This window comes from Auxenochlorella protothecoides (assembly GCF_000733215.1).
Source record: "Auxenochlorella protothecoides strain 0710 unplaced genomic scaffold scaffold33, whole genome shotgun sequence".
Classification (NCBI taxonomy): domain Eukaryota; kingdom Viridiplantae; phylum Chlorophyta; class Trebouxiophyceae; order Chlorellales; family Chlorellaceae; genus Auxenochlorella; species Auxenochlorella protothecoides.
The window spans coordinates 229,920-239,929 of record NW_011934206.1 but is presented as its reverse complement, the minus strand read 5'-3'; the positions used below and the strand labels follow the sequence as shown (position 1 = coordinate 239,929).

Sequence of the window (10,010 nt, the reverse complement as noted above, 5' to 3'; positions counted from 1 at the left end):
GAATGGCGCGGGCGGGCGCTCGGGCGGCGGCAGCACCAGCCCCGCGCGCGAGGCAGAGCCGGCCACGCATCCGCCGGCTTCGCCTCCGCGCGGGGCCTCGGCGCCGGCAGAAGCGACTACCCCCGGCGCCGCCGCGCTGTCCCCGGGCGCAGAGCCAGAAGGCGCGTCCAGGGCCGAGGCCCGGCAGGGCCGCCCGCCCGTGGCGAGGGCAGAGCTCGCGGCCCCCTCGCCCGCGGCCGGCATCGACCGCCCGCGGCACCACCACCCGCACAAGCTGGCCCCCGGCAAGCACCACCGGCAGTCCGGGCATGGCGAAGAGGACGCCCAGCACCGCCCCGTGTCCGGGGTCAGCACGACGCCCGCCTACCTGCCCCAGCAGCGCCAGCGCCAGACCGTGCTGGCCGCGGGGCTGGACGGCGGCTGGGCGCCCGGCCAGGGGCCGTGCGCGCCGGGCCCCCCGCCGCCGCCCCAGGCCATGTACGGCCCGGGCCCGCCGCGCTTTCTGGCCATGGACCCGCTGCAGTGGTGGTACCAGAGCTACTACGCAGCCTCAGGGGGAGGGCGGTTCATGCCGCCCATGCCCATGCCGCCACTCCGCATGCAGCAGCAGCAGCAGCAGCAGCATCAACAGGCGGACGTCGCAGGTCCCCTTGGTGGGTTTCTGCCGCAGGGGACGGTCGGTTTGTTTACTAGGGGGAAGGGTGTTGTTTGGTGGAGGGTGAAGGGAAGGGTATGCCCTCGTGCCCAGGAGCAGGACAAGTGTGTGTCTTCACCCTTTCCATGGGACTGGAACAGCCGGTGCATGCTGGTGTGTGATATCTTGGGTCGACAGGGCGGGCGAGCTCTGTTGATTACACACACACACACACACACACGTGTATGTCCCCCCCCCTGCCTTCTCCTCCCCCCGCGCGCGTCGCCACATCGCAGTACCCCCCCCCTCACCCACGCCACTTTGCCGCCCCTGCCTGCAGGTGCCCCCCCCCCGCCCAGGCGGCCTGGCCCCCAAGTGGTGGCTGGACGCGCGCGCCACCTTCGGCCCCCCCGCCGACCCTGCGGTCCTGGCGCAGCTGGCCATCGGACCCGGGGAGGAGGGGTCCGGTGCGGCGCGCCGCGCGCGGACCGGCACCGCCACGGGCGGCGAGGTGCAGTCGGCGCCCTCGCGCCCGGGCGGCCAGACCTCGCGGCGGCGCGAGGGGCCGCACGGCGCGCGCCAGCGCGCGCGCGGCGGCGGTGGCGGCTCGGCCCGGCGCCCGTCCACCGAGGGCGCGGGGTCCAGCACCAACGGCGGCTCCACCGCCGAGGCAGCGCAGGAGGCCGGCGCCGCGTTGCACGAGGCCACGGGCGAGCGGCGCGAGGAGGCGGCGGGGGAGTCGCTGCGGCGCGGGACGAGCGAGCGCGACACGCAGGCCGCCAACCTGCTTCTCAACTTCAGCGGGGGCAGCCGGCCGGCCTGAGCGCTGGCAGATGAGCGTGGGGAAGGCGACGCCTTTCCCCTCCCCTTGCCCGTCAGGAGACAGGACCCCTCCCAAGGGGCCAGTGGCCGAGGGCTTACAGCTATGCACCCGGAGCCCACCCTTTTTTTACAGTCGGCTCTGCCACCCTCGGGTTTCACGCTCACGGACCCCTGCATGGCATGGCGTCGCACGATACACAGCTGACCCTCTCCACCCCGCATGCTCCCACCCGCCCCCGGAGTCTCTGGGACAGCACATACGCACTGTTTTCAGACCGACGAGCTCGTGCCCCGGTCCTGCCGCGTCCTTGCACGGTCATCCACATGGCAATTCCACCCCCTTCCAAGAGGAACGGGCAGCTGTATCTGCACATACGTGGGCACTCTACCCGACACCCTTGCTATTCTTTCTGTGCCCCCATAATTCTTTGAGCGACGCCCTGGTCCTAGCACTGCGCCTTTGGGGCGTCGGCCGAGTAACATCTTCCCTGTACGAACGATGGTATTAGCACGCCCCCTGGGCTCGAAGTTGGGTGGAGGAGATGTCTGCACGGAACAGGCTCTCTGGTATGCTTCGGAAGAGGGGCTGTGGGTGGCATGGGAGGGTGAGGAAAGGGCGCTTGGGTGGGTGGGAAGGGTGGCTGGCATGCTCGGTCATGACGACAGCGTCTGGACCAGGACACTGTGCCTCGAGCCGCCCATCATCCACGCCCACGCCACTCTTGCTGCTGGGGCCCCAGTCCTCTGTCCCAGGGCATGTATGCCGGTCCACGCCAGCCTCATGCCCAGGCGGGCGGTCCCACCACCGACGCCACACCTTGAGCTGGGGCGGGACGGCCAGGTCCTCCGGCCGCATGAACTGCTGGGTCTGGGTGTCCAGCCGGCCTGCCACGAGGAACGAGCAGCCGCTGGTGCCCAGGCGGTCGAGCTGCGTTGGAGATGTGAGTGCACACTACCTCTAGCTGGGAGTGGTGACGACGCCAGAGGATCGTGCGCCACCGGTCCCCCCCCTTCGCACCTGGAGCAGCATGTCCTCGCGAGAGCCATAATACTTGGGGTCCAGCAGACGGATTGCAGTGTCGTAGCCGATGACAAAGACGCTGCCGGGGAAGAGCCGGGCCTTTTGGGCGTAGAGGGGCGCCTGGGGCAGGGACGGAGAATGGGGGACAAACATACTTTTGGGGGGGCATGATGCGAGGATCAGCATACGGTAGGAATGGTGCCCACAAGACCCTTCCTGCATGCAGCCCCTGCCTACCCCCCAATCCCTGCGGCAAGCTGCCCCCGCGACCCACCAAGCCGACCTGGGTCAGGACCACTGGCAGGCGTGCCTCCTCAAAGTGCCTCACGCGGCGTTCCACCTCCTCCACGAGCAGGAGGCCCTTGTCGGCGTTCCCCGTCGACAGCTCGTAGCACCCCTCCAGCTGAGGGCAGAGGCTCTGCGCCGCCTGATGACGAAGGGAGCGGGGGTGGGTGGGAGCAGCCTATTATTGCCGGTGCAACCTTACCATCGCTGGCAGATCCCTCTGAGGAACTGCAAGAGATGGCCTCTCCCCACCCAGCCCACTTGCACACACACTCCTCTGCTTCATTATAAGTATCGCACCCCACCTGGAGCATGGCCGTGTGCCCCGCATGCAGCGGATTGAAGCTGCCAGGAAGGTACAGCCTGCCCCCCCTCGGAGCCCCGGCAGTGACCGGTCCCAGACCCGCCTCTACAGATGTGATTTCACCACGGCCCAGGCTCTGAAGCGCCTGCCGTAGGGTCGGGGGCGGCTGCGGCCGCCCGCTCTCGAGCACATCCCCCGGTTCCAGCCGGAGCCAGCGCCGCGCCAGGTCGCCCTCGGGGACGGGCAGGCCGCAGGAAAGAGCCGCGGCGTGGATGAGCAGGCGGGAGGCCACCGCATCCTGAGCCCAGCGTGGGCGGGGCGCGGCCTTGTCCAGAACCAGGCTGAAGCTGGCGCGGCCGCCGGTGCCATGCGCGGCGATGTACACCTGGCGGCAGCGTGGACGGGGAGGCTGGGCATGCGGGCGTCGGATCGCGCGCCCCGGCACGCTCTGGGCAGGAGCTCCCCCCCAAACCCAACCGACGCACCCGGTCCTCCCCGCGCCTCACGCGGTCGGTGCCGAGGGCGGCGCTGCACGCCAACCCTGCCACGGGTGTGCCGAGGGCCGTCAGGCTGGCTGCCCTCTGGAATGCCGCCTGGGACAGGGCGGCGACGCTGTCCGGGCTGGAGGCAGAGGCGAAGGCCTGGCCGCCCAGCAGGGACTTCAGGGCGGTGGGGGAGTATGGCACCTGCACATCCAGGACTGTGCGGGAGGCACCTGGGACCCCCAGCAGCCACGAAATTGCCTGTGTCGGTGTGGGCATGTGGAATGGTGAGGGTAAAAGCTGGGGGTTGCTGTGAGGTTGAGGTGCAAGCGAACGCCCTTCCTCGCCAAGCAGGACCCACCTGCACCCCGCCCCCCGTCACGGTGAGGGCAAGCCTGGTGGGTGTGGCATGGATGGCCTTGATCACCTCATCAACCTCCGGATCCAGAGTATCAGGGCGCACTGCAGCGGCACGAATCCAGGCAGCCGTGTGCAGCAGTCGGGGTTTCGGAGCTGGGTATGGCTTCGGGGCCAGGCAGGAGGCACGGTACGCCTGGGACAGGCGCATCCGCCGGGGCTTCTCGACGAAATACCAGACTGAAAATGGGAAATGCTCGATGTACAGTTTCCCACGGATGGGTCTGTGTGCGCTTGGGTAGTCAAAGGGATGGGAATTTTTCTCTCCGGAGCAGAGCGCGCGCGGAACATGAGCCGATGCTTTGACACAAGGCTACCCTAATGCTTCGTCTGCCTGCACTCCTTTGATCATACTCGGGGATGGGTCTCGATATACCTTCGCTCAATGCCAGTCCCCTTGCCATCGGGTGCATCTCGTGTCTCTCGGGCACCTGCCACCCCACCGAGCTGCCAGTCAAGTAGCAGTCGCTACCCATTACGCAGTGGTCTGCGGACAGCACGCTCGCTGACTGCTCCAAAGAGCCTCTGGAAGCTGCGCGGAGCTAGCTTGGCGTATAGAGCGCCAGGTACAAGTCTACCGCTTTTGATAAAAGGGGCTTCTGCTGCTGATGGCAACCTCCACAGTGTGGACCAGTCCTTTGACCCTCAGCCAGGCCTGGGAGACAGGTAGCCACCCCGATGGCATGTGTCGTTTGTCCATGCTTGCGCAGGCTGCCCTTGGCTTACTCTTGCACTCACAGGACAGAGGGAGCGATCCGCTGCCGCCTGGGCCCCATCCTGCATCCCACCTCCTTCCGCCACCCCCCGCCAGGGCCGTCGACCTGGTCCTGGCATGTGTCCGCTACCTGACTGACACCGTGGGCCTGCTGGCGCGAGTGCACAGACCCACCCTCCGCTCCACCATGCTGCGCTCCCTGGGCGCTCTGGCCTTCACCGCCCTCTTCTGTGTGCTGACGGTGGGCCTGGAGCGGGGCTGCCTGGCCTTCCTCGCAACGGGAGCGAGGCTGGTGGGGCGCCCAACGGCTTGACGTGGCGGTGGGACAGATGGAGATGCCTCTGCTTGTACGAGATGGGTTCTTCGACACCAGCCAGGCCCTGCTGATATGTTGCTGTGCAGCGTTGAATGTCACTTGCCACAGAACCCACCCTTCCCAATCATGCATGGAGCGCCAGGGCTCTCCACCCTTGACCTCCTCAGTGCATCTTGCCAGCCTACGCCAGCATGGCCCCAGATTCTTTCTTGCCATCCCGGCGCTTACAGCATGTCCTGAGCCTTGCGCCGTGGCTGCATCGCGAGCTTCATGGCGGAGGCTTGGTGGCATATTGCCAACAAGGGAAAAGGGGAGCAGCGTCACTAGCTCCACGGTGTGTCCGAGGAACTCCGTATGTCGTGAAAAAATGAGGGGCCCCAGCCTGGGGTATCGCATTGCTAGAGCAGGAAGGAGAGGACAAGGGAGAGGTGGGGGGCGGCACGAATGAGGGGGCAAGTAGCAGTTTGCAGTGGCGGAGAGAACCACCTGAGGGGTGGCGGCAGGGCAGGCTCAGCCACAGGCAGTCGGCTGCATCTTGCTGGGCGAGAGGGGAGAGAAGCAGGTGACGCGGGGGCCGGCGCGAAAAGAGAAAGACCTGGGAGGGGCGGGCAGGGCGGGAGCCCAGGTAGATCGGGGCATGTAGCCCCGGAAGGGTCCACCGCCCACCGCCCACCGCTCAGGGGTGGAAGAGTAGCTTGGGGCTGGAAAGGGTTGCAGCGCGCCTGCGGCACGCTTTCTGTGCAGACGACGCCGCTCTCGCAGAGGCGGAGCGACCAGCGGTGCCGCTTGCCGAGGGGAGGCTGCCGTGTGCCCAGGCATATTGTTTAGAACTTTAGAACAAATGAAAAATGGCACGAGCAGATGAGTCCCCCAGCCTTGCTGGCAGGACCTGCCCAGCCAAGGAAAAATCTTTTGTTGGGGGGTGGGGGGGTGGGTGGGGGAGGCGCTTGCGGCCAGCGCTCATACTACCGTCAAATCTGTTTGCGGCCGGCGCTCATACTGCCGTCCGATCTGTTCGCGACCGGCGCTCATACTACCATCCAGTCCGCGCCCGCCATGACCGCCTCCACCTCCTCAACGGCGCGCGGGAGGGAGGCCAGCACCTCGCATCCCTCATTGGTCACCAGCACGTCATCCTCGAGTCTCACCCCCCCCATGCCCTGCGTGTGGGGGGGAGGGGCATGACGGTGGCTGGTGTGTGGACGGCTGGAGCCTGGGCGGGAGGAGGTGCAGGGAGCCTGTCCCCGTCTCTCGAGCGATGCCCTCCTCCCTGGATATCTCACCTTCCCGCCGCTCCCTGCACCCCCTCCCTCTCATCGACCAGCAGCCACCCAAATCCTGCCCCCCCCGCCCACCATGTAGCACCGGATCTCCTCCGGCACCAGGAAGCGGTGCAGGGGCCCCCCCTCCAGCGCCGGCTCCAGCAGGGCCGGGATGAAGTAGCACCCTGGCTCCACGGTCAGCACCATGTGCGGCTCCAGGATGCGCGCAGTGCGCAGGCGGTCCAGCCCCGGCTGCGTGGGGCGCTCGCGGAAGCGGCCGGCCACGTACCCGCCGACATCGTGCGTCTGCTTGCCCAGGAAGTGGCCCAGACCATGGGGCATGAAGAGTGCGCCCAGGCGCGCCGCGACCTGCTCCGCTGGGTCGCCCACCAGCAGCCCCGCGCGCGTCAGCGCCGCCAGGATCCGCTCCTCCGCCACCAGGTGCAGGTCGGTCCAGCAGACCTCGGGGCGCATGGCCGCCAGCACCGCGCGCCGCGCATCCAGCACCGCTTCATACACCACCCGCTGGCGAGGGGAGAACCGCCCGTTGGCGGGGAAGGTGACCGTGAGGTCGGAGCCATAGCGGTAGTACTCGGCGCCGGCGTCGGCCAGCACCAGGTCGCCGTCCGCGATGCGGCGGTCGTGGGGCGCGCCGGAGTGGCCGTAGTGCAGGACTGCGCTGTTGGGGCCCGACCCGAAGATGGGGGTGTAGGGCGAGAAGCGGCACCCGCCCTCGCTGTAGATGTCGTGCAGGAACAGGGACTCCAGCTGGTACTCGTACATGCCGGGCCTGGGGGTGTTTGGGTTTCGGAAGGGGGAAGTAGTGGGGTGGGGGGATGCAGGGAAGTCACACTCTCCTACACCGAGGCAAGGTGGGGCCACAAGAGCAGCGGCCAGCCGGACAGTATCCAGCTCCCCTTTGAGAGCGAGCGCATGCCATGCAATCGCCCTTCAAAGCTCCCAACTTTCACGATTACCCTTCCAGCTACCCCCCACACACACAAAAAAAAACAAACCCACATACCTGACCGCTTGCAGGACCCTGATGTGGGCACTTGCAGCCACGCGTGCGCAGTAGCGCATGATCTCCACCTCCATGTCCAGCTTGAAGACGCGCATCTCGGTCAGCGCAACGAAGAGGCCGCTCCTCTCCAGCTGGAAGTCGCTGATGCCGTGGAAGTGGGCGAGCGGCATGCCCCGGCCGCTGGGAATATTGTGGCAGAAGGGGGTTGGTTGGTGGCGTGGTGGTGGAAGGGCAGGGCAGGACAGCGGCGTGCAAGGGTCTTCCTCTGCACAAGGGCAGGCCTCCAGATGTGGCTCAGCATGCTTATCCCTCCTTCACTGTCGAGAGGGCGCACACTCCCAAGGCCACACAGCAGGACCGCGCAGGTGATATCCCCGTCACAGAGACCACCCAGCGCCCCCCCCACCAACAAACAACCCCACCTCAACACCTGTCCGAGTCACGGCCGTGCAGCATGTGCAGCGCCGGCGGCGCCATCTGCTTCAGCACCGTTGCCATCTCGTCCACGTAGTGCACTTCGTCTACGCCATACTTTTGGAGGTAGTAGGTCAGGTTTCGGACCGGGCCCATCCAGACCTCCTGGTCTGGGCTGGGTCGAGGGACGAAGAGGAAGGCCTGGCAGGTGCGGATGTCGTGGGCGCCATAGCAACCCGGCTCATCAACCCCGAACAGGTAGTGGAAATAGGGCTCCTGCCTGCTCGGTTGGGCAAGGTGGGGAGGGGGGGGGGGGTGATTCAGCACTCTGTATGAGGCGGAGAGTCTGCTGCAGGGGTCTCATGAGCACGATGCATGTCCACCCACCCTGGCGCCTGCACCATGCCGGGGGCAGATCAGGCAAGCAGTACAGGCCAGTGCCCGCTCCCAACCAGGTGCACCCACCTGAACAGGTGCTCGGTGTCGGTGCTGTACATGTGCTTCACTGTACCTCCCTGCAAGACACACACAAGTGTTGCTGGGCACATGGCACGGCGAGGCAGAGAGCGTTGGAGGGTTCAACCGGGTCTGTCCATGAATTAAGCCACCCTGCCAGCGCAGCCTTATACCTGCAGGAGCACCACCCCCGTATCATCCACATGCACGCGACTCAGACTCCTGAATCGGTGCATGAAGAGCTCCCGGAGCACGCTGTGCAGCCTGGAGCGATCGATCCTGGGAATGGGATTGTTGGGATGGGTCAGGCACTCCGGTGCTCGGCCTCCGAGTGCGCGCACGCCAGCGGCAGAGTCCTCTCTCCACGCCTCCCCACGGACCTCAGACCATTTCCCACGCTGTGGATGTATGGCGCCTCGCCCTCTGAGCCATGAAGGCTGGGATCGGGGGACATCTCTCTGTGACCGTTTCCGGGACCGGTGGAGCCTGCCTTCCCCAGCTCTCGCCCTCTGCAGGTCCGCAAACACTTGCCCCCCTCCTTTTCCCGCATAAATAAGGGCGCACCGACTCCTCCCCGTCCCAGCCTCGTGCCCGGGTGGAGCTATCTCGCCGTGCTGTCCCGCCTGACCCGCGTGACATGGCCGTCATCAGGGCGCGAGAGATCAGGAGGTGGGATGTCTCCCCTGGGCAACAACCGGCAGGGCCTGCGGCCTGACCTCCACCCCCCGGAAGATTGAAAAGCGGTATCATTACAGGTGTGGTGCACACATGCAGGGTGGGGGTTCAGGGCATTAAGGGTCTCTCGCATCACGAATCAGGCATGCCCACGGCGCAGGGCTGTAGGATCTGGAGGAGTTGGGGGGGGTCGGGGGGAAAGGCAAGGGGCTGGGACCCAACACGGGGGTGGGAGGGGCTGCCAGGCGCGGGGGCCCCTGGCACGGGGCGCGGACCTGGGCCGCAGAAGCGACTGCCCTCCTCCCCCCCCCTGTGCGCGACTCTCTCATCCCAGCCCTCCACACACGCCTGTCCCCTCCTCACTCCTCCCCGTTCTGGACGGCATCCTTGATCTCCACCAGGTCCACGTAGTCCCGGAGGTGGGGCGCCAGCCCCGCCTGCTCCTTCCAGTGCGCGACCTGGCGCTGCAGGCGCAGCACGTCCTTGTTGGCCTCGTTCTTGCCCACCTCGTTGCGGATGGTGGACACGCGCGTGGCGTACTGCAGCGAGTTGTTGGTCTCGTCCAGGTTGGCGTCCACGGGCGACACGTTGACGAACATGAGCGTCTTGGCGGTCCCGCCGATGGAGTCGGACATGAGCATGGTCAGCTTGTGGTCGCGATAGGGTACGTGCCCCTGCTCGGTGGCCAGCGCGGCGATGACGTTGCCCAGCGCCGACAGCGACTTGTTGATGGCCTGGGCCTCCTTCAGCTGCGCGCCCTCCGACTTGGACTTCTTCACGCGCTCGCTGCCGGCCAGGTCCACAAAGGACAGCTTGCCGCGCGACACGGACTGCGTCTGCAGGTTGGTGGCCTCCACGCCGATGGTGATGATGAGGTGCGACCGCGAAGACTCGCGGTTCATGGCCGTGCTGCTGACGTGGCGCCTCGCCAGTCCCGCCTCGATCGTGGCCAGCAGGCCGCGCGCGGAGGTGGCCTCCACGATCGTGGCCCCGGGCACCGTCACCACGCCCTTGGGGTCCTTCTTGATGTCCAGCTTGGGCTGCTTGAACTGTTGGGGGATTTGAATTGGGGAAGGGGGGTGAGAGGAGGTGGGGGGGCCGGGTTCCCGGGAAGTGATGCATGGGAAGTGCAAGGGTGGAGTGGTCCCGCTCATCTCCCCGCCATGCCTCCTCGCCACCACCA

The 10,010-nt window shown here is 66.8% G+C and overlaps 4 protein-coding genes across 4 annotated transcripts in view; 2 read left to right on the top strand and 2 right to left on the bottom strand.

Moving 5' to 3' along the window:
* Window positions 1-1,457, top strand: part of F751_3112 (hypothetical protein) — a gene marked incomplete at both ends in the record, with an annotated part of 2,981 nt that extends 1,524 nt beyond the window's left edge. Inside the window, 2 exons of the mRNA XM_011398980.1 lie at window positions 1-346; window positions 975-1,457. The exon at window positions 1-346 is cut by the window's left edge and continues 1,349 nt beyond it. Coding sequence (XP_011397282.1) covers window positions 1-346; window positions 975-1,457 — 829 coding nt within the window. The remainder of the gene's footprint in view (window positions 347-974) is intronic.
* Window positions 1,458-1,961: 504 nt separating this feature from the next.
* F751_3111 (hypothetical protein) lies at window positions 1,962-4,116 on the bottom strand (the record flags this gene model as incomplete). Its single annotated transcript, XM_011398979.1, has 7 exons — window positions 1,962-2,042; window positions 2,274-2,384; window positions 2,475-2,597; window positions 2,752-2,904; window positions 3,068-3,451; window positions 3,552-3,809; window positions 3,910-4,116. The coding sequence occupies 7 exons, from the start codon at window positions 4,114-4,116 to the stop codon at window positions 1,962-1,964; spliced, it is 1,317 nt and encodes a 438-aa protein (XP_011397281.1).
* A 209-nt stretch (window positions 4,117-4,325) lies between these two features.
* F751_3110 (hypothetical protein) lies at window positions 4,326-4,993 on the top strand (the record flags this gene model as incomplete). Its single annotated transcript, XM_011398978.1, has 2 exons — window positions 4,326-4,372; window positions 4,777-4,993. 2 exons carry the CDS (start codon window positions 4,326-4,328, stop codon window positions 4,991-4,993), a joined length of 264 nt encoding a protein of 87 aa, XP_011397280.1.
* Window positions 4,994-6,024: 1,031 nt separating this feature from the next.
* Window positions 6,025-10,010, bottom strand: part of F751_3109 (Xaa-Pro dipeptidase) — a gene marked incomplete at both ends in the record, with an annotated part of 9,166 nt that continues 5,180 nt past the window's right edge. Inside the window, 7 exons of the mRNA XM_011398977.1 lie at window positions 6,025-6,156; window positions 6,352-7,048; window positions 7,283-7,462; window positions 7,713-7,976; window positions 8,162-8,211; window positions 8,326-8,431; window positions 9,191-9,876. Of these exons, the coding sequence (XP_011397279.1) occupies window positions 6,025-6,156; window positions 6,352-7,048; window positions 7,283-7,462; window positions 7,713-7,976; window positions 8,162-8,211; window positions 8,326-8,431; window positions 9,191-9,876 (2,115 nt within the window). The remainder of the gene's footprint in view (window positions 6,157-6,351; window positions 7,049-7,282; window positions 7,463-7,712; window positions 7,977-8,161; window positions 8,212-8,325; window positions 8,432-9,190; window positions 9,877-10,010) is intronic.